The 23,245-nt window shown below is 40.0% G+C and overlaps 2 protein-coding genes across 3 annotated transcripts in view; both read right to left on the bottom strand.

Moving 5' to 3' along the window:
- Window positions 1-18,196, bottom strand: part of irf4a (interferon regulatory factor 4a) — a 39,555-nt gene extending 21,359 nt beyond the window's left edge. The window contains exons 1-8 of the mRNA XM_088310212.1: window positions 17,903-18,196; window positions 16,864-17,063; window positions 16,563-16,749; window positions 15,569-15,660; window positions 15,321-15,495; window positions 15,173-15,250; window positions 14,705-15,097; window positions 13,107-13,219 (exon numbers count right to left, since the gene is read on the bottom strand). Coding sequence (XP_088166338.1) covers window positions 13,107-13,219; window positions 14,705-15,097; window positions 15,173-15,250; window positions 15,321-15,495; window positions 15,569-15,660; window positions 16,563-16,749; window positions 16,864-17,063; window positions 17,903-18,011 — 1,347 coding nt within the window. The 5' untranslated portion in view covers window positions 18,012-18,196. The remainder of the gene's footprint in view (window positions 1-13,106; window positions 13,220-14,704; window positions 15,098-15,172; window positions 15,251-15,320; window positions 15,496-15,568; window positions 15,661-16,562; window positions 16,750-16,863; window positions 17,064-17,902) is intronic.
- A 138-nt stretch (window positions 18,197-18,334) lies between these two features.
- On the bottom strand, window positions 18,335-22,237 carry dusp22b (dual specificity phosphatase 22b). 2 transcript variants are annotated; one of them, XM_088310496.1, is made up of 8 exons: window positions 22,160-22,234; window positions 22,026-22,062; window positions 21,753-21,786; window positions 21,599-21,681; window positions 20,365-20,414; window positions 20,113-20,187; window positions 18,945-19,188; window positions 18,335-18,690 (listed from the first exon to the last, which is right to left on the bottom strand). In XM_088310496.1, exons 2-8 carry the CDS (start codon window positions 22,044-22,046, stop codon window positions 18,553-18,555), a joined length of 645 nt encoding a protein of 214 aa, XP_088166622.1. In that variant the 5' UTR covers window positions 22,047-22,062; window positions 22,160-22,234; the 3' UTR covers window positions 18,335-18,552. The 2 variants fall into 2 exon arrangements, with proteins under 2 accessions (XP_088166622.1, XP_088166623.1); XM_088310497.1 differs by having other exon boundaries at window positions 19,017-19,188; window positions 22,026-22,237.
- Between the last annotated feature and the right edge of the window lie 1,008 nt (window positions 22,238-23,245).

Here is a 23,245-nt window from a genome sequence, read left to right as displayed (position 1 = left end):
TTGTTGAGCATTTGATAAAAAATGGCTAAGTCGATATTTCGAGTCACGCACGGTTTGGATATATTTCGAAGAATACAACAAAATAGATTTTGGGACAGACAGGCACGTTTGACAGTCGGTCTTTCTTTGTCTGGACTACTCGTGAGTGCGAGTGTGCAAATGAGTGGGTCTCGTCAGCTGTTTTCACAGCTGAACGCGGCCCAGAGGCCTTTTCTACACCTCTTGACAGATGGTTTGTAACAAGTCACGCTATCGTCGTCCTCACCTACAGGCCCTCTCAAGTCCAAGTCGGTACGTTGACGTTACTACAACAAGCGGTGCACGTTCCACGCTATAACTTCAATCATGAGGCTGAAGGGAGCGCCGTTTTTCTGATTTAGCCCGAGTTTCTTATACGCGATCAATGAGGAAAAAGATACAATAATCAATGTAGTGTGCAAGTTGTTTATTTTATCAAGTTGAAAATGGCAAGCCAGAAAGAGAGGGAAATGGAAGCAATAAGGGTACGCTTATTGCCGGTAATTCAAAATGTGGGCAATCAAAGTGGTTAACAAAGAAAAGTGTTTGAAGAAGTGAAATATTTATATATATATATTTATATATATTTGTTTAATTTTAATATATTTTCAATATATTTTTAAAATAGTCATTTCAGTTGGGGGGGAACCTTCAATCTGAATGTACATTTATGGTAACAATGTTAGCGAGCGCAACAAAATGGACAACCAAACTCTTCTTTGTTGTGAAATGCTTTCACTAGAGCAAAACATTTTGTTGAATTAGCCAACTTCAAAATGCTAGTTTGTTGTCTTGAATTTCAAGTTCCCCGAACATTTTTTTAATCACTGTACTAAAATAAAATGAAAAAGGACGAACAACAATTTGATGCAATACACCAGCGTGTGTAATTGACATTTTTTATACAGTACTAATGTCTTTAATGTCGAATGTCACTTTCTATACTGTAGCTTTGTTGTTTCACGTCACTTTGAAAGTAACAAATTAAAAAAGACAGACTCTGATACGAAGATTATTGACCAAAAAATGTATTCCAGATTCCCCCATAACTTTGTAGCGTCATTTTGAGGAGCAAAATATTCACATTCAGTGAGGCTGAGGAGGAATTGTTCATTTTCTGTCGAGATGGCGTTAATGGAACAGTCCACCCCCAAGAATCAGAATGGCACCACCCCAAACAACCAATCCAATGTTGCCTTTTAGTTTTTCACATTACTGGATAGGGATTAAAAATTTATAGGGGTTCTCGATTTTTATATCTATATATGGAAGAGAAATAGATATAAAAATTGCGCAAATTATCAAAAGACGGAGATTAAATAATTACATTTGTCTACTTTGGTCGGTTCAGTTGATGCTGACACACCCAGAATGTGTCTGCAACCCGCTTTTGCAGTTGAGAAACACTAAACTGGAGTAACTGGCCATACTATGCCAAGAAATTGGGTAAAAAAATAATAGAGGTTGATTCAAACATCACGTAAATTAAAAAAAAAAAATGCAGTTAGTACAAGGAGGCAAAAACCACAATTCTAGTGAATACAAAAGGTTAAAAAAAATCCGATCCTGCTCATTTGTCATTCAGTCTGGCATTTGTGTTAGTAAATAAATAGTAATTTATTCCTATTTAGTGTTATGTTTTAACAAACCATTGAAAAAGAAGGTCAAACCATTTACGCTCACATTGCAGTGACACAATTTTCACACTTCCAAATAGGGTAAAGTCATGCTATTGTATCATTATATGATGTAAATAAGTAGTTTATTTATTTACATTTGAGTCAAAGGTTACTAAAAGTGCTTATCTAAACTTTCCCCAGTTTGAATAGAAAGTCTGCGTAAACACCTAACTGCACAACGCCCCCTGCTGGACACATCACATCAGGTTTGCAATGTCGAAAGACTCGAAAGACTTGATTTATAGAAATCCGACAGAGATCATTAAGAGATTTCATTTTTGCAACTCATAAACAGATAAGTAAAATGGATTCAAAATACTTTTTCGAATTTGGATCTAAAAACAATCTTATTTGCCAAATGTGGTGCATTTAGCAGTTAAGAGGTGGGAAAGGCAAACAAACCAAAATGGGAGCTTATCCCAGATGACTTTGGGCAAAAGTCAAAATCACAGCCCACATATCAAGAATGACAACCATTGACACTCAAAATCCACACTGACACTGCTTGGGAACTTGCGGCTTCCCTAACATTTACATTGTAGATTGTCAAGAGATGCAAAAGAAATCTTCTTAATATTTTGGACTCAATTGTACATGTACAAATATTTAGTTGAGATACAACATTTAGTCATTCAAATTTGGCGTCAACATATGTAACGTACTTAAATGTGCCAATCAAGTTTTCATTTTATTACACCCTCAAAAAAAAAAAAAAATAAATAAAATGGGTGAACTCGAAATTTAAGTGACAATTGTTTAACGTTTTGCTGTTGTGAAAATTCCTATTTCCTGCATTTCACAATGAAGAAATAATATTGCGTTAAGAGCCACCTGTTTTTAGCCATCTCGAGGGGCGGCCATTTTGTCACTTGCCGTCGACTTAAAAATGACATCAAAGTTGCTCAGGGCTCAGACAACGACCAATCGTGGCTCAGCATCAGCAAACAGGAGAGACGTGATTGGTCGTCACATGAGCAACTGTGTCATTTTTCAGTTGATGAAAGTGACAAAATGGCTGCCTCAGAGATGGCTAAAATGGGTGGATTTTGTAATATTCTGCAAAACACAATAATCAAAATGCTGCGTTTAGACTAGTGAAAAGGAAAAAAATATGTTGGGTTGACTTCCCCTTTAAGGATCTAAAAACAAATTGCCTGCTTTTTTGCGCAAACCTGTCGCCATAAATGTCTGTTATTTGCATTTTTAAGTGTTTCCTACTTAAATTACCGTTTAAGGCCAAAATGTTTTTTCAATGTGCTCTTATTATGAGGAGTGTATTTTGTAAAACATTCTCGAAATGTTTCAAATTCAGACTATCACAGTCCAGACAATCCAGACTATGAACCAAAACACTAATAACAAGCGACTCGACTTTCACAAGCTGTAGCACACAAGTGTGCGATTCATACGGCATGAAAAGCGAAGCTTGTGACTAATCTCTATTATCACACGGCACATGAACATCCACTGGCCAGAAACACCAAGATGGTGATCGTGCTGATGTTCGGCAAACCGTTTAATCCGCCAGCGGGGTGTTTCCCCGTCGTACCAGTCTGTCGTGTGTTGTTCTAACCGAGGTTGTTCAAACCTGTACGCCGCAGTTAAAATACATTCCCGCGCAGCAGACTTCACGTAAAAGCAGGGCTAAGCACTCCAAAGCTTCCTTTAATGGAAGGTCAATATTGCTTTGCAGTTTTGATTTTCACACTTGACGTGCTGCACTTCAGATCTAACGCTGCTTTACGGTCTGTGGTTGCTAATAGCGGGCGGGTCTTCAATTTGGTTGGAATTATGAACACTTGCATGGCTTTTGCATTCAAATCAATTTCATTTGGGTCTTTATTTATTTATTTTTTTTTTTACATACAACTCTTGATAATCGTTGATCTTGGGGATATTTGGTTCGCAGAGAAGCAAGCAAGTTTGGGGCCACAGTAAAAATGATTAATTATGAGGCAAAACAAAAAGTAATCCTAGAATATTTATTCTTTTTTTTTTTTTTTAAAAAGTCAGTCGAGGACTGTACTTTTTGTATATTGAGAAAAAAAAATTGCTAGGAAAATAGTTTTGTATTTTAAGGGGAAAAAAATTATTTATAAATCTAAAGTAGCAACGTGTTAGGAAAAAAAATCTTTTGTCGCAAGATTTCAAAATTTAAGTTACGATATGAGAATGTTTATGGGTTAAAAAAAAAGTCAGTTTTTTTTCTCTCATGAGTAAAATTAATTATATACATCAAAATTAAGTTATATTTTTCCAAGAATATTTTTTTTTTTCTTGGATACAAGAAAGCTAAATATTTTGAGGATTAACGAATGAAGACATCACATCAGCAGCTTGTTGCCTTCGTTGAAATAAAGAATAGCGTTTCAAATGAATTCAAATTTAAAAAAAAAAATTTTTATGACTTTAATTTCATAATACAATTTTCTTTAATTTTTTTAAATCTTTTAATGTGGGCTAAATACTCCTTTGTACAACCGACCTAAGTTCACAGAAAAATCCTCTCGGGGTGGTGTGCAAAGGATAGTGCAAACTTTTCCAGATGCCGTCACCCCCTTAGCTTTTTTTTTTTTTTTTTTTTTTTTTTTTAATTCAACTGGCGCCACCAACCACTGGCCTCATATCACCGAACATCAGCTAGCTTAAAACACAATTCGAACACAACGCACCGTCTGCTAACCACGCAAATCCACCATGATGGCATCAAACCTGCCCGAGCGAAGAACGAACCGTCGATGGCATGCGTCTTATTGTCTTGAGCGGGAACATTCAACAAATTCTATTTGAGTGACAGCTCAACAAAATCTCCCAAAACGTGTCGCCAGTGTGTACGCTTGTTTGTGTTTAGAGCTCAGAGTGGAGGCCTGAGAGAATCTCCTGAGTCCTTGTGTTTATTCTGCCGGGTTCCTGCAGGGCTGCGCGGGACACTGCAAGCCAATTAAACGTAAACAATAGAGAAGGAAAAAAACAAAAAAAGGATTTCATCCAAAGGCATATCGGGACTGCTTCCATTAAGAATGACTCAGCAAATGTCCCCGAAGAAATTCGGCCCTCTCGGAAAGCATCCAAATCGTTCAGAAATGCGGCGAATGTCCTTGGAGCCATTTTGGGAGTAAAAGTGACTCTTAACGCTGCGTCTCTCCAGAGCAATTACACTAAATTGTGTGTTTACGTTTGCTAATAGGCCCCTTGATGTGCTGAAGCGGTGACCAACAACCATGTTGGCCTGCCATCGAGCGCACATCCAGTAGTATCGTATCAGGTGGACCTCGCTGTACTATCAAAGCACAATCTCCTTCGGGACAAGCTCTTATCACAACAAGGACCCGGACTCTGCCTGGCAGCTGCTCTTGGGTGGTCTGGAGGCGAAGCGATGCAATAACGCTGCCTGGCTGTACTCAGGGAGAAGAAAAAGAAAAAAAAAATGGAGGAATACAGTGCAAAGGGCTCATTTCAGACAGATTGGATTGATAAAGCCAGATTTGGTTCCTCAAAATGAGGTAAGTTTTGTTTTTGAGAAGGAGCGGTGAACCCAATATGAAGCGGGATTAAAGCTTTTTTTTGTAGGGTTGAATAGCAGCATGGGGAATTAGCGGTTAGCACGTCTGCCTCACTGTTTGAAGGATCTGGGTTTGAATCTCGGCTTCTTGGCTTACGTTTTGGTTTTTTTCCTTTCAAAAACAGTCATTCTCCTTCATTCCAAAAATACGCATGTTAGAGCTTCCGCATATGTACTCTTGTTTTAGTTTTTTTACTCATCCACAATCTAGGCACGATTGTCAAAGAAAAAGAGGATTATCCTGCTGCTGTTGCTGTTTTATAAAAGAAATAGAAAAATTGGCAAGGAAAAAAATGTGAATATTGAAAACACTCGATCACATAGTTCGGTGACAGACACTCACCACGCTTCACTTTTTACATTGTATCACGGTAAAAAAAAAAAAAATCTTTTACTGAAAGTTCATAAGATACAACAAAACATTATTAATTGCTCCGTGAGGAAAAGCCAATCAGATAATGGATGGACGGCTACATGCGTGACGTTCTCCTGCAATCCAAATTTAGATTTGTTGCAAAACGAGTGGCCGACAGTCAGCCACTCAGGACAGCAGAGCATGCACACGGGCCTGTCTGAGTATCGTTTGTACCATGTTTAAAATGTACATGTTTTCTCTTCGTTTGTTCATGTGACTTTCGCAAGCTGCGCTGTGATTGGTCGTTAATGAGCCTTGAACAACTGTAATGCCATTTAACTTCTTTTTGCACTTGTGAGCTAGAGTTTAACCCTGGAACAGAATGGTTTTCACCCCTACAATAAAAAATGTTTCCAAGCGCGAACAAATCGGGGCAAGCTCGCGCTGAATGCTGCCAGTCCTGAACGCGCTTTCCATTGTTCCCCGTCTTGCCACATGTCCCTGACCCGGACCTTTTTTAGAGAAAACGGACAGAAAATGGGCGCGGGGGTGTGGTCTGTCCTCGTCTAGCACGTTTCCTGCCTTCCACACCGGCTCTAATTGGAAATACGGGTGGCCCTGTTTATTTGCATGGTTGAAATGCGGCGAGGTTGTATTTATATTTTCATGGCGCGTTCTCAGCAGTGCCGCATTACATAGCCTTCCCTTGAGATCACTGTGGGAGAGGGAGAGGAGCCCGTTGGTTGAATGAGTGGAAGGGAAGGGGTCGGATGAGGTCCGATTTCCTTCGCTTCGTCTTAATGTTCAACTTTTGTCTTGGAAACAATAAACACGGTAATGAGCCACGTTTTAAGCTTCTCAAATATACTTTAAATGACCGGGGAACGACATCAATAGTAATTGATAAAACTAATAATGACTTGAAGCTCGTGCTGATGCCGGACACAAATCAAGGAGCAAGTGGTTTCGTTAAGTGTTTGTATAACGCAGACTTCGGCAACGTCCGACCCGCTAGCCACATCTAGCCCATCCACATTCTTTGACTTGCCCTCGCAATGTTCATGAAGTCGAAAAATGTGTTGTTTTATTATTTTAAAAGCATTGCTTCTATTTTTATGTGCATGCAGGTGGACGGTACACGCAAGGCAGCGATATCAGCAGTGTTGCCAATTTAGAAACATTTTCATTAAAGGACTTTTTCCCTTACTCACTCTGTAGTGAGTATTAAAAATAACTAAATGGTGCAGAAATGACAACAGTGGTTAAGCTCAAAATCCCAACTAGCACTGGCAGAGCTAGCTCAGCCGCTGCCAGTTAGCATCGGCTAACATGAGTTGGTGCTCAAAATACGAGCACATTTAAAAAAATTTAAAAAACTCTTTCTTCTTATTTGTATTTTAAGGCAGAGGGGAAGCCGTGTGACACCATGCGACCGGTCGCGTGTGTTGGGCTGCGTTTGTCATGGAAAGGAACGCACAGTAAGAGCCGTGTTTAAAAAAAATAAATAAATAAAAAACAAAAAACACTATGTATCAGTGTTGTTTCTCTCCCAACGTGAAGTATGAGGCCAACTTTGACAAAAGTGCACGGGCCGATTTATTTACATGAGGCAGACAATTGTTTATTTTGCAAGATTATGGAGCAAACTGGAGGTGGGGAACATGACACAGCAAAAATTGATAAATAGAAATCTAAAAAAAAAGATTGGGGAAAAATATCAAGTTGTTTTGGTGCAGAGCTTTCCCTGATCAGAATCTATGAAAGGATGAATTCTTGGCCATATATAACGCAGTACCGCTTAGCAAAATCAATACGACTATTGCTTTAAGTGAGGCTTGACTTTCAGAGATTACAAACCAACCTCTAAAGACCTCCTTGCGTGAAGGTCTCATTGGTCCCATAAGTATACGCGGATAAAACTGATCTTAAGATGAGCCGTGTCAGAGCGATGGCGGCGAGTGTTTATCCATTTCCACTGAAACCCAGTGAGTGCCGGAAGGCCGGGCTTTCTAGTCAAGCTGTGGCCACAGAGATCCCGGGACTGACTCTGGATAAAGTAAACACACACACACGCGCGCACGCGCACACACACACACACACAAATGCACTCATGGAAGGGCTCTCCCCGTCCTCCCCTCTGCCCGTCAGCTGGAGACCACACACTCAGACCACACAACGTCTGAGAACAGGCCCAGTCAGTCTCACGCAACATGGCGGCTGAGCTGTCACTCGGCGTCTCTTTCGTCACCGCGGGCACAGATCACATGGCGCGCCAGACAAAGTACGTCTCTGTCGCGAAAATGTATTTCTGGAGGGAGACCTTTTAATAACTCAAGTAAGTCTGATTAAATTACATTAATCCAAGTGATTCATAAAGGAAATCGTACTTATAAAAGCGTCATGTCTCTTATTGGTGATTGTCAAGCGTCATATACAAGCTTGACACCCAACTGAAGCATAGCGGTCCCTGCTGGTCATTTATTTTACTGCAGCATGCTGAGCAGGTCAGCACAAAAAAATGAAAAAAAAAAATCTCACTTTTTCATGACTTTTATTTATTTAATCGGGCATTTGTTGAATTAATAGTGGTGGGAAAAGGCAGAAACGGGAATTATGTAAACGTCTCCGGTACAATTACTTGCTCATAAACGATCAAAAGTAAACGTCTAAAAATTAAAGGAAAAGGAAAAAAAGGTTGGCAGTATTCCGACTTTATCCTCAGAGTTTTTAAAATCAGAATTCTGACACACGTGACTGTGTGTACTGTATTGCGTTGACTGGGCAGGAAACACACTTGCGGTGGGAGGGGAAAGGTAACTCACAGTATTCTGCGTATCTTGTTTTTTGGGGGGCAGGTTCTTTACGTTTTCGGTTTGTGAAGAGGGAACTTGTTTTGTTTTTTTTCCATCTAAAAAATTCAGCTTTTTTTGATGCCAGAAAAAAAACTTCTCAGAATTCCCACTTTAAAGTCAGAATCCTGCCAACATTTATTTTTTATTTCTCTTCCGTGTACACTGGAAAGAAAAAAGTATGTATGCTCGGAGAATTCAGAATTTGGCCCAAAACAAATCAGTAGCTTTACTCAAAATCATTTGGTAAAACTGACACGCGTAGTGTAATTGTTTTATTTTGAAGTGCGGAATCTATTACACTCTATTTTTACAACATGAAAGTGCAATAATAAAATAAAATTAACGGAAAACTAGCTTTCTTTCTATGCACTTTGTTTATATATATGTATATATAAAATAATTTTCTACAAATGCAGTATTCTGTAAATTGATATTATGTATTAAATTTACACCAATGCCATGTCACTCCAAAGCCATTCATCTTCATTTTAATATGAAAACTTGCGTTCCATTCGGAATAATACAAACTTGCCTTGACATTAATCACCCTTCAACTATTTATCTTCGACTGCACCAAGTCAGCAAAAGGACGCCTGAGTGACGAGTGGTGTCGGCGAGTGACAGAAGGTACATAAAGAGGCAAATGAGGTCAACGGCCCCCTAACCGCAGGGTCAACAAGCAGGATCAGAGTCGGCGAGGGTTAAGTAAAACTGTCATCAAATTGCGGGCGGGGGGCTCGGTAATACCCGACCTGAAAAACATGCTTAGGTCACAGGCCTTGAGTCTGGTGTAGGGTTACCACAGGTATGTTAAAGTAAGCACAAGCAGTTCAGTTCAACGCTTCTTCTCCACGTTAAATGGTGAATGCACAAAGTAAAATTCACTTGCAAGGTTAGCGCTTTTTTTTAAAAAATATAAATACTTCTAAAATGTTACACTAAGGGTATTCATTACCTTCGGCTGACTTTAAAACAAATACAATCAAATAAAAATACAAAAGATGCTTGGGTGAGATTTTATACGTGACCGTCTGTACGGGATTGCATTGACTTGGCATGAAAAACGAGCGGTGGCAAGGTAAAGGTAAATCAGAGTATACTGCGTACCTCATCCCTCTCGGGCCCCATTTTGTACGTCTAATTTGATTTTCAAGAAACCACCGCACACATGGATGAACAACCAATCCGAGGGAGGCGTGACCGAAAAATAACATGGCTTGTGACGGCTCGACAAGGCCACTACCCAAAAAGGTTTGATGTATGACCCTGCACATGCTGACACAGTAGTAGATGTACAACAAATAAAAACAAAAAATATATATTGGCAAGCGTTAAATCAAATGCATGAGAAGCTTGGTCATTTTGCTTGTGTATTTCTAGACAAAATAGGACATGCGTACCAATTCATACACAGACAATGTGTAAAAAAAAAAAAAGCTTGAATCAAGTTAGGAAATGCAAACCTACTGTAGCCTGTTTTTCTAATGATTGATAAAACAAAAAAAATGTCATTGGGCCAAATTCAAACACAATCTTACTGTACACACATTTGCACAGCAGCAAGCTGAGGCGATCAAAAAGTGCTATTGTGATTTCCCGCCACTAGAGGCTGCTGCTGCACAGGAAACAAAGGCCGACTGCTTGGAAAGCATCATTTCAAAACATCATAGTTGAGGTTTTAAATGTTTAGCTACTGACAAGTCTGATTTAGTATGCATTTATCATTCTTACCCATCTAACCATGATTGAATTTCATATATTTTTTTCAAAGCTATAAAGTAAGATTTATGAACAGAATTGATCAAATAAAAATAAAAAATGTTGACCCCTTTCAAATATGAGATAAAGGACCTATTTATAAAGGAGGAACAAAAAACAAGCTTGTCACAGTGGTTTTGGTGGGAAGAGCACTTTTTCATTGACTAAGTTTCAGTTCTGAGTAAAAGCCAAAATGTGATGTTTGAGGTATTGTGACTGAAAGGACATGCTCCGCATAATGGCATGAGACGCACGACAAACAACGTGGCTTCCTGCACAGGGAAATGCGAGGCAAATGTGTCAAAAGAATGCAAGAATGTTTTTCTTTTGCCACACAATGTTTCTCAGTTTCTCAATTTATATTTCATCCAAAAGATTGATGCGTTAGGCTAAAGGTCAAGGCCAGTACGACATTTATTGATTTGTGACTTGTTGCGTCGGTCAAATTCAGTGGAATGCTTTTACGTCAACGAGTCAATGATGTGTAGTTGGGGGGTTACTATCTGATTCTTTTTTTTTTTTTTTAAGTTCATAAATGCCATCTACCTTAAATTGATCAATTTGAGAGATGTGAACACAACTTCACTCATTTGCATTCAAATTCAAATCAAATCAATTTTACAATTGCAACGACAAGATTTAGAAAAAGATGACACAGAGGAAAAAGAAGCCCGGCGACCTTCATGAGATTTTGTTTTGAAGCCATTATGAGAGTGCTGTGGTTTTGAACGACAAGGAAGTAAACACCAACAGTTGAAACCCTGAACCACCACAAAAACACGCCATGTAATAAAATCTTTGACCCGAAGACAATTTCAAGCATACTTCGAAACGATGACATAATACTGTTCAAGGCAAGCATGTTGGACGCAAGAACAAACGATCACTTAGGTTTTAACGCAGTGGCGTAGCACTAAAAAGTCAGAGGAAGCAAGACGGCGTCTCCCGGACTGAACCCATAAAAGTAGTTTTTCTTCTCGTTTGTCTGGCCGCTAGTTTCAGGTGAAAAGGGAAACGGCAGGAGAGTCGTCACATTTCCAAGCAACTCCCTTTTAAAAAAGTCAGTGCAACGACTATCAAAGTCACTTATTGTAGATTTTCAGTCAAATGTCAAAAAGATTTATTTACATTTATTTATGTATGCTACTTGATAGTTGTTCTGCCCACCTTGAGCAATATTAACCAATGCGAAAATACAGATTTTGTTTACTTCAGAATAGGGATGGGTTTAAAAAAAAAAGAAGATAAAACTATATTGAATCAATTTTCTTTTTCATAGCCCATGTGTCTTTTTTCGCCATAAATTTACATAAGTACCCAGATTTTGTCACGACGCAAAAGTAGCGCCTCAACACAAAACGGCGGAAGCAGCCAAGTCAGCGCCAACAAGCATAAAGGCAGATGTATTTATTGTTTTGATCAGGTCACGGGAAATAAAACGTACATGATTCATGTAACGGCAATTATTAATGTATATAAATAAAGTTGCATTGTCTTATAAATCATATTTTTCTAATACACCGAGTAGCAGCATCGATTCTTCTGAGAACGCCTTCCAAAAATCAATTATTCAAAAATCAAAGAAAATCGAAAAGGGCCCTTGTGTATCGAATGGATTTGGAAAATTTGAATATGCAGCCCTTCTTCCGAGCGCACACGTCTTTAAACACCAGAAAAGCGGTTGGCTTCCAACGAAAGGGTACTGTCTGACCTTGCCGTTCCAAAACCTTCGGAGGGCGCTTGTACATATTTCTTCAAACAATGTGTTATCCCAGTCTATTTGTGAGGGGCTGTACTTCCTGTGCACCTGCGGTAGCATTTCCTGTTCGAGTGCCCCAACCTCAACCTCATACACTCGCTCTGAAACCGCATCCTTCACACACACACACACACACACTCATAAGGAGACTCAGCTAAGGGTGTTTGAGGGTGGGGGATTGGGGGGGGGGGGGGTTTAACGTTTCAGTTGGGGCCTCTCCATGTTCTATCATTCATAGTTGTGATAAAAGTTGTGATTGTAAGTGTCACTCCTGGTTTTGCAAGGGTCTCTGGGAGGGGAGGGCATTGGGACTTGTGTTCTGTTCCTGGATGTGTTGGTAAGTCCGCGAGTAGTGGCCATTGCTCTGCTGGTAATAGTTGACCAATTTTCTGGCAAACACTGGCTCCACCTAAAAGGAAATTATGTGTGAAACATGTTGGTTACGGCTGACTTCCATGCGTACATAAGCAGGGGCCTTGAACGGGGGAGTCGGGGAAGCTTTTGCTTTTCCTGTCAGGGGCCATTTCGGTTTTTAGTAAGCCCTCCTCACTAACTAAATTTATGAGAACATAGGATGGAAAAACTGAACACATGTTTAGGATGACATGATGACAATTTGTGGAATGCTTGTTTTTATCATAACAGTCCACATGAGTTTATATTTGTATGTTAAAAAAAAAAAAGTGTGAATCAATCATCACCCCTGGTTTATTGCAGAATGTTAAATGCCAAACGTGTTGCTATTATTCCAAACATGATGAAATGACCACATGATTATCATATATTACACTTCACAGTACATTAAACTAGAAATGATAAAAGTTTTCAACTTCAATAACCTAATTTCATATTTTGAATCACAATTTTCAATTTGATATTGTTAAGGAAAGACAGCACACACACCCCAAAAAAAGGCCACCAACGGTCTGTCTTTTTTTGCTCACTTGAAATGATGTATAATTCCGTATTATAGCTATGGGCATAATTTACCATTCAGCAAAAGCTTCAGAACAGAGCATGTTCATATTTTTTTTTTATTTCAAACCACATTGCTGTGAGAATTTAAACTGCAAATACGCTCATGTGTTTTTAAATAATGATAAGTAATGTCGTGCATGAGTACCTGAGCTGTGATCATCTTTCTTGGTCGCTGTGGGTTGGGGTACTCGTCTCCAAAACAGAGAACCACCTGGTGTGGCGGTGCACGTCGTCCATTATGGGCAAAATCTTGAAGCGCTGATTGAACCGACAAGAGGAAACACACATTTAATTATTGCGCTTTGGTGAAAATACATCGTTATCGATTTATTTTAGGCATCTGCTTTGCTTGAATATATGACGATCAGTGGGCTTCCCCTCATGACATGTTATTTGTCAGACTATTTCTCAGAAAGGAACTTGAAAGTTTAGTGGAAATTTGGGGCATGAAACTGCACAGATAAAAAACAAAACAAAACACACGAGTCGTCTTCGTGGTTGACCACAAAAGATGGGTGGCCCCACGTGAAGAATCCTCAAAACTAACAGGGACTTTACCACCTAAAGAGCGCCTGAAGTGGGCTTCGCTCATTTTCAGTCATCAGCAGTAATATATGCACAAAAAGATGTAAGCACCATTAGACTACACGTTAGAGATAGTCATCCATTTCAACGTATTTCCAATGTAATTATCTTATTCCAACGTAAACACCTGGAATGTTTTAAAATAAATGAAATACATTTCCAACGACGTGTGTTAATCTTCGAAGCGAAAAGATTGCGGAATTTACACATTAATGCCGCAAGTATTTTAAACGCTTACGCGAGGCACTTCCGCCCTCAAAAGGGCAAAATAATTGACATTTAAAAAACGAAGGCGTCTTTACCTTAATGTTTTTAATGAGACATTTTTGAACCGTCCATGGAAGGAAACTGGAACGAAGCTCCAGTTTTGCTTTTCTTATTCCGTGCCATAACCCCGCGACAAAAAACTGAAAATGACAGCTCCTTAGCATGCGGCCGCCGTTTAGCACCTTGCTAACAGGTTAGCATTAGAGTATACGCACTACAACAGGGATGTCCTGCGTCCAGCCCCAGTCTTGGAGAGATGCTGCCATTTATTACTCTCATTAGGATCCCTCGAGGAGAAATCCAAACGTACACTCACGTCCACGATCATTGGGAATGTCTTATGACGTCATCGATGTTTGAACTATCTGCCGCTTATAATCAGAGAATTAGAATCAGAAAGAATCAAAAGCTCAAATACTTTAGCCAAACCGACATTTATGACTATTTCAGAAGCACAAAACGCACAACGAAATTGAATTAAAATCCAGTCAAAGGTTTAGTCCATAATGTGTGAAAATTGTCAAAAATAGTAATCATTGTTTTTCAAAATAAAAGCTAATATTTAATTCTGAATAAATAAAAAAAGATAATCAGTCGGCTATCTTGGAGGACAAGGGAAATCTGAAAAAAATACTATTTAGAAGCTGACATATCAATCATTTGTACAATTTTAAATTAAAAAAGTATGTCAAATTTATCAAAAATAATTTCCCATTAATGTCATAATCATTTACCATAGGACTTCTACAACAAAGCAGAGATCTAAAATATGTATCCTTACATCCATTTTCTACAGTCTCTCACGAACTTGGGCGAGAGATTGGGTAGGCACACCCGACATATTCCAACCACGTAAGAGTACCCGTTCGCAAAATCATCTTTAGCGCTTACCATTCATAAATTGCTGGGTGTCAAACAGTTTACATGGCAGCTCTTTCTCCAGTTTATTGGGTTTATCCACGTATGGAGCGAGGGGCCCCTCCCAGAACACGCGTCCTTGGCAAAGACGCCGGGCGTACAGGCCGTCGGGCGTCATCCACAGCAGCACTCCCCGCTCCAGGATATCAGCAAGCCTCTCGGCACCCTGCCTTTGAGACTCGGGGAACGGCAACGGAAAGAAAACGATATCCGCCCCGCTGTGCAACTCTGGCGGGCATGAGGATGAGGATGGCGGCGGCGGCGAGGAGGAGGAAGGAGGGGTGATGCGGCAACCTTCTGGGCTGTTGGTGGTCACCTCCTTCACCAAAGAGTCTCTGTAGAATAGGGACACATGCAGGCTAAAATCTGGAGGAAAGAAACATAATGTCATATAGCTTGCGATTCTGTGCTATTTGATGCCCGGGTGTCATGTTTCTCCACCTGTGATGATATTGCTGTGGTCCGTCACGTACAAAGGTTGTTGGGCCTCCGAAAAGTAGGGATGGAAGAACTGAAAGGCTGTGAAGTAGAAAATTTGGCATTACAGAGGCCCTGTTGTGTACCGCTGAAGCGTGTGGCGTTATTTGACCATTTTCTGACTGCGAGTCGGGCCAAGCTCGGCTGAAGGGCAAAGGGAAGTGACACGGCGCATACGGCAGCTCTCCATGCGATGCGCAGTTATGTGCAGCCGCAACAAGATGTTCCTCTGCAAGTCTGTAATCCCGCCAGTCTCTTATCTCCTGGGAAACCACGTGCGTTTGCACCTGCAGACAAATTGTAAAATTTGTTTCGAAAAGAAATGCCAGCAGAGGTTGATCTGAGGTTCAATGTGCTTACCTGGCTGTTCGCTGTTGAGTATGGAGGGATCACACCAAAGGATTGGGAAGCATCCTCTAAACTCACGCTCATCTTCCGTACTGTTACTGTACCTGGATTAGATTTTTCTGATTAGTGAAACAAGCTCTGACTACCTTTTTGCCAACCCTTCAGGATAAGCAAAACGGTTGAGAAAACAGATCTTCAATGCGCTCGTGCCAAAGAACACTCGTCGACACTGGCTTGCAATTCCCTCTATTTGACAGAAGGACATTGGTCCATTTAAGTGCCCTACTTTTTGGCTACTCAGATGCTTCCCAGAATGCAAACAATGCATCGCCACACAGCGCCAAGACATTTCGCAGAAAAACACAAAACCAATGTCACTTGAGCTGTTCATCGGACAATAAGCAAAGCAATGGCGACTGGCAGCTTGTGGTTCTTTGTGTGACGTAATTCACTAATACCGGCGATTGCCGAACAAAAGCATTTTGTTGCTATGGGTCTTACTATAAAAAAAAAAAAAAAACTTAAAAATTCAAATTTATAAATTTATTGCTCAAAATACGGTGGGGCAAGCTAACCTCAAACTTGCATTTTAAGCAGATATGTCACCATAGGTTTGCTTCTTCGACTGCTACTTTCTACTTCTACAGTCTGGATGCACTATGCTGCCTCCCACAGGTCAGTCTTGGTACTGAGACAGACACCATTACATGTATGGTGGCAGTTGTGTTGGTGATCTGGCATCCACACTGATATGGTTTTGCATGCGCTAAATATATCGAATTGTAATGATGCAACTAATACAGCTGTTGTGCAATTCGTTTCTGCGAGTGTGCCTAAATGCTGTGACAGAATTAGTTATGCTTCACTGCTTGAGTGCACTTTGCGCTCGGAAATTGTAGCATTTTTAAAAAATAAATAAATGAGGTACAATGTCCTTCTTGGTGCAGGTTTCAATTTTTTCTTTGTACTTTGCCTCATCCAAGTCGATTGTCAGCTTCCACGTTACCTCTCTTGGCCGCTTCCGGAATGATCCTGTAGACTTTGTAAGGCTCGGAGATATCCAGCTGAGTTCTGTGTGTCAGCTCATCAAAGTCGTTGCTTTTGTTGAGGGCGCAGCGTAGTCTGGTTTTCCACGTGGTGTGATCTGGCTTGTCGACGCCTTCTTTATATTTCCCCTTGAACAAAGCCCACGCCTGGAACATTCACCCAATAAGCCAGCTCTCTCCTTCTCATACCAAACATACCCAAAATGTGGGCGGTGAACAGTAACCTTTCCCTTAAAACAGAACAAAAATCAGAGGTGTGACCTTGAAGAGCGCAGCGTCCTCCTCTCTGTTATAGTCCTGCTTGCCCGCGTGCTTCCACGGAATCCTGAAGATGGTTTTCTCGTGGTTTTCCCAAACCAGGCCAGGGTATCGCTTGCTGTTGACCTGATCGATCAGCCACTGCCGGAGTTTGCCGTTGCAACAGCCCGCTGCCGCGCCGTTGTGCTCCTCCAGGTTCATGTCTGAGGGAATTGAAACAGAAAATCAGATGGCTGTATGACTTTCATTTGGCACAGATTTTGTTTTGCACTCTCATGCAGCTGAATTGACTCAAATTCATGACTATTATTGGAAACGGGATGCGGGTATCAGTGCAGGTGATCCATGTACTAATTATATCTAACACAACAAGCAAACATATATTACAAATGAAATTTAAAAAAAAAAATGATAATCAATATCATGAGAAAATTGTACAACTTATCTTGCTTAATGAGAAACATGCCACTGTTTAACTACAGTTCTAGCCAACAGCACAAAAATAATTGTCGTAGGATCTATTTTGGGTGCTACAATCAATTTGGGAATTCCTGCTGCAGAGCCATTTGAGAGTTGACAAGATATTTTGTCGTTTTTAATATGGACAAGATATTCACAGTTTTAGTAATTCATTTAAGATGTCTACAATAGTTTACCAAAAATTTCAGACCCAAGTATTGCCATGAAAATGACATTTACATGAACTAATAATTAAAAAAAAAAAGACAAAACTATAATTTAACTACTGCGATAATCTACACCCAAAAAAGAATTCTCAAAGACCCCATTTTGGGCCTCGGCCCAGCGTTGGTGAACATCAGCATTTAAAATGAAGAGTCAACTAAACGCAACTAAGCAGGACTGTGTATGTCAATTTGATGAACACGTCGACAATAGATAACTCAAAGCAAGCAATTTGACACCCATGATCAAATCTTTCAAGACGGAAAATGCCTTTTGAAGCTCATTTATCCTAATTATTTAATACGTGGCATTCATGATACGAAGGGGGCAGCACAGAAAACCATGAGAAGTGTCTTACCTTTCACCAGAAGAGTTGCCTGCCTCTGCATGGACTCTTTTCCCGTAGTGTGACTCTTAAATCTTCTCTTATGTTGATTGGCTCCAGCGAGCAGGGAGGAGCCTGACATGTCAAGAGGTTTGCAAAAGAGATGCTCAGCAGTCAGGTGCTCTTCTTGGTGCCACGGCGCAACTCGGCCCCCCCGCCCCCTCCGTGGAACATTTGACTGTATGGGCACAAATTATGTCAGTCGAAAAATACAACTCATAAATGTTTAATTTTGGAGATCGGTGCGGTTGCTTGTGTTCACAATTTGTAACTTTTTTTTTACATGGAGTGTGACAAACAAACATTGTCTTGATGTTTTTGTTTTGGCCACGCATGACCTCTCAAGCACATCAGAAAACAGGAAGACAGTCAACCAGCCAGAAAAAAACAAAGAAACCCTAACACTTGAATTGACTGTTTTTATTATTTCCAAATTTGAAATCAAAGTGGCAAGATGTAATTAAAAAAAAAAAACGGTGCAAGCGTATCACAACATATACATTAGTACAACATCAATCAATAGGAGAAAAAAAAAAAGTTATTGGTGTTTGTGTGAGCAATCCAGCATTTCCGACTTGTGTGGCGTTTTCACTGCTTGATGTCGGCCGTGGCTGCAAATGACCTCAAAAGGATCCCGGTGGAGTCGACTCCTGATTTTTCACTTGCTCGCCTTTGGCTTTAGAAGAAGCGAGCAGCTCCAGAATGTCTGCTTCATCGTTGAACTTGTTGTCCTTATATTCCGTCTGGAGCCAATTTCTGAACTGGAAGAAGCAACGATATTTTTATAGGAAAGCAAAATCACTTTTTAAAAAAAAAAATAATAGTACAACCTAATAGGGGCCGTATTGTGCTATTTTAAAGACCTACTGTGAGGTAAATTCAGAAAATGGCAAATTAATATTTTTGTCACCCGAAAATGGCAAATCAATATTTTTGTCACAAGTAAAGTAATTACACATAATACAAATAATAAAGCATGAAAAAAAATAATTTGGTATATTCACGTCACACTCACAAATTCATATCCATTTACATTTGCGTTCATCGAGGAACTGTCTATCCGGCCCAAAATTGCAAAGTAACTGACTTCATGGACACGAGTCGTCTCGAACTCCTGCAGCTGGCGCTGGAATCCCAAGTTCGGTCGAGCGCTGGGTCGGACCACCCTCACGGCAGCCAGAGCCTCCTTCCAGCCAAGTCCCGTCACTGTCATGATGTAGGCGACCACCAGGGTGACGCTGCGGGACACCCCGGCCAGGCTGAAGCGGAAAAAGGGGTTGAGCTTAAATGATATTGGAAGTTTCTATTTTCTTTTCTTATTTTCGGAAGCCTAAAAAAAAAATACCAGATTTTTTTTTTAAGAGAATACAACAACATCCTGTTATGTCCTGTTGGTTCTATGCACAGTACTCTGTTCTGAAGATTAGATGGAGACACTTCATGCAACATATACTGTAGACCAAAACTTCTCACGTCATATTGAAAGCACATAATGTGTGTCGCCGAATTAGGCGATCATAATATTAGAAACATTTCCCGGGGTGATACAATCAAGTTGTGCTCCACTGAGATGACATTCAGCGAAATTAAATAAATGTTGTGGGGACCATCCATTTTCAATAGCGCTTGTCTGCCAGCCAATCAAAAGGCTTCTTGTGAGTGACCAGTTGAGTGCAAATTTAGAAGGGGTCGACCAATATGGATTTTTAATATATATATATATTTTTTTTAGACAGATGTCGATTCCAATCTTTGTCAGAATGAAATCGTAAGATTGCTTTTTGTGTTTGTAATGAGTAGAAAGTCTTAGAAATATTTTGGTAAAAATGTTTGGAGTAGAAGTAGAAAGTAGACTAAAAAAAAAAATAGTTACTCCACCCATTCACTACCAGCCGAGTAAAAAAGAATGAATCTTTGACGTCTTTAGCCGTCAATGGCAGTAAACGAGTTAATCGTCCGGGCCTTATTTATTAGCTCTGGCACACTACCTTGTCACCCTTAACTGACACACGTCTGAGGAATCAAAGAATAGGCCTTCAATCATTGACTCTTAATCATGCAGCACTTGACACACGCCCAGTACTTACGATTCAGTACACTAAATTAGTGTGTGGAGGAAAAAGCGTTTCAGTTGCATGAACAAGCAAAGTGTTTACGATATGACATCACCGTTTGCGTCTCACCAGTGAACCAGGCAGCCTTCTCCTTTCAGCCGCGACTCGTGCATGAACGTGAAGCTCTCTTTGAAGTGTTGAGTCCTGTGGACGGCAATAAATAAATAAATAAATAAAAACACAAAAATGTCACTAATTCATGTTTCTGCATTTTATCCTTTTTTTTTTTTTTTTTAAACAACTTTGGACGCGCTTCCTGTAGAAGATCATTTGGCATGACGGAGGTAAAGTTTTTTTTTTTTGTGTGTGTGTGGAACTTACAGGTTTTGTGTGGGCCGGTCGGCCGCTGAAATGCACAGATAGGTCATCTCCTGGCGGACAGAGCATACTAGCTGTTTAATTAGCACAGCGACTATTAGGATCCGACAGAAAATAGGAATGATCCGCACTGACTGCAGCATCAAGAGCCGCCTACATGCGCACGGTCAAGGAAGCAGACATTTGAAGGCATTCTGTATCCCGGGCTGCAGCAGTCGAGAGGTGCGCTAATAAAAACCGAGTGGCCATTGCAACTTCCTGAACAACCTGTCAGACTGGAAGGTTTGCAGAGTTGTACCAATCTTAAAGTAAGGAGCAGCAGCACAAGTAAGAATACAAAAACAAATCAAATTAAAACAGGAGTATTGTGGAACTAGGAATTTTTGAAGGACCATTATGTGTTTGAACCAGTGTATGTTTTGTCTAAATGTAGTTGCACGGCCAATAGAAGACATCGCTTTTGCGTCATACACTCGAGAGTTTCAGGAATCTTTGGGGCGGGGCTTACAGTGTTGGAGAATGGTTGGATGACTGTTGACCTATTCAAGGTTTGCACTTCATCAATTCACCTATTTGTGTTATTTTGTACTCTTTAAATGTATCCAAAACACATACGTAGAGGAAAGTAGTCGTTGTTGTCAAGGAATTATGAAGACGTGATACACTTTGCCGATTGTAAGCGATTTGTCTACTTCGATAAAACTGCAACTTTTAGGAACAATTAGCATACCTGCGAATGCTGACTCAAGGGAAAATTCAAAGCAGAACGAGCTCCATTAGGCAACAACAAGTGGAACAGTTCAAAGAGAGGTTTCAGCAGGTCCAAAATGTACGGAAAAGAAAAATTGTACTTCTAAAATTCTGTAAGGTACAAATAAAGTCCAGCACAGACGGTGCACAAATGAAGCTCAAGACGAGCATTTGTGGATCATTCTAAATGATAACAAGTCCTCTCCTGTTTTTCCGCACTTGTTTCATGTTTACATCAAACTATATCATGCTTAACTTGTTCTAGTTGAAAACATAGCAAAAAAATATTTAGAATAAATCTCCATTGTTATCTTTTTATATAGATACCTCCAGTTTTGAAGATGCATGGTCTTTGTATGGCCCCGATAAATTAATCCACATGCACACCAGTGGCCACAAAACTCCAAATACTGGAGTTTGATCAGATGCACACTCTAATGTTAGCAAAAATAAATAAATAAAATAAAATAGCAAATTGGTATATTACCTGGAGGATGGGTGTCGCCGTTTCATGGATGGACAAGATGTGGGTGATGTTGTTCCTGGCTAACTGCTCTCGGTCTTTTGCGTCTGATGAGAACGAATCATCAGAGAACAGACACAAGCTAACACACGAACAAGAGAATGGTAGCAAGACACACCTATGAAATTTCCCAAATATAGGTGAGGCAGGACCTGTGGGGGAAAGAAAGGGATTAGAGGAAAGACAGCATCACACAGCTGAGTGGTCAGCTGCCCTATAAATGATAAACTAACTAGAGGCGGCGACGAAAATGACATCATGTGACTATTTCTAAAAAACAGAAGTTGAAGCTTACGTTGTCCACCGAGCATGCAAGCAAACTGTTAAAAGGCGTTGCCTTGACACTTTAACGTCCTCGCAACTTGTCACCTCAAGTGCGAGGTCGACTCACCTTATTGATGCAATTTCCCATGTTGAAAAGAGGCCGCCTTAAACAAAAAACAGGTCCGACTATCTTTCGCACTTACGGGGAATAATTATCGACGCTTGAAGGATTATGAGAAACATCGTGAATCGGCCACATACTCGCCAGTGAGTGTGAGTCTGAACCAGACGGTAGACTGCAGCTTCACAGCTCCTCGCGGTGCATCGTGGGAATTGGAGTTTGGAGTCCGAAACAGGAAAAAGTTCCCTCGAGAGTTTTAAAAATTTCTCTCTCTCTCTCTCTCTCTCTCTCTCTCTCTCTCTCTCTTTTTATGAATCTCTATTACATAACTTTAATTAAACATTTCATGGTGTATTTATTTCATTGTGGCACTTTCAGTCCCCCATACTATGGTACACACTTACCATTCAAAACATGAACAGAATCACTGCACTGCAGTAGGTAACATCACAGGATGAAAAAAAAAATCACAAACATTTTAAAGAGCACGTTAATTGTCATAAACATTGGAACCTCTCAGTATTACCCCAACACTATTTTAGAAATTGAATATTAGTATTGACCAGTTTTGTATTGATTCCGTGAAGGCTGAAATATGTAGCACAGCTCACTATATGGTGAAAATGTACCTAAAAAAGTGCTTTATGAGGATCTATTGTGATTATTTTGTGTTTTTAAAGTAGTAAAGGAGTCATAAATAGGTTTAAACCCGAGACAAAAAAAAGCGTGTGCACTAGTGAAACCAAATGTATCCGATTGCGGGCGGTGTGATGTGATGACGACTACCACCTTTTGATGGCGACATTTCCCGATGATTAAGATACTTCTCCGTAAGATACATCTTGTCCAGATGAATAAAAAAACACACACACAAAGGATCCTGCGGCATTTGCTTCGTTTTGTGCACGAAGGGACTTGAGTTCTGCTCACTTCCTAAGCATCTGACAGTTCCTGGCTTAAACGGAACGAATACTTCCCATCATTATGTCACAGCAGTCTCTGAGCTTTTCGGGCAAATGTCGAAAATAACAGTAATAAAGCATTTTTTACTATTATACTTTATAAGTACATTTCAGAAACGGTCTACTTTAACTTATTGGAAGTACATGGCTATTTTTAAACACAACAATCTGTACTTCTACCTATGAACAGAGTGTAATTAACTTTAGTCATAACCTGGATTTTAACCTTTTTTTTTTTTTTAGTCATCACGCAAAAAAACCGCA

The sequence above is a fragment of the Idiotropiscis lumnitzeri genome, chromosome 12 (genome assembly GCF_059441095.1).
Source record: "Idiotropiscis lumnitzeri isolate Australia: NSW breed Sydney's pygmy pipehorse chromosome 12, RoL_Ilum_1.0, whole genome shotgun sequence".
In the NCBI taxonomy this organism is placed as follows: domain Eukaryota; kingdom Metazoa; phylum Chordata; class Actinopteri; order Syngnathiformes; family Syngnathidae; genus Idiotropiscis; species Idiotropiscis lumnitzeri.
This window is presented reverse-complemented; position numbering and strand designations above follow the sequence as displayed.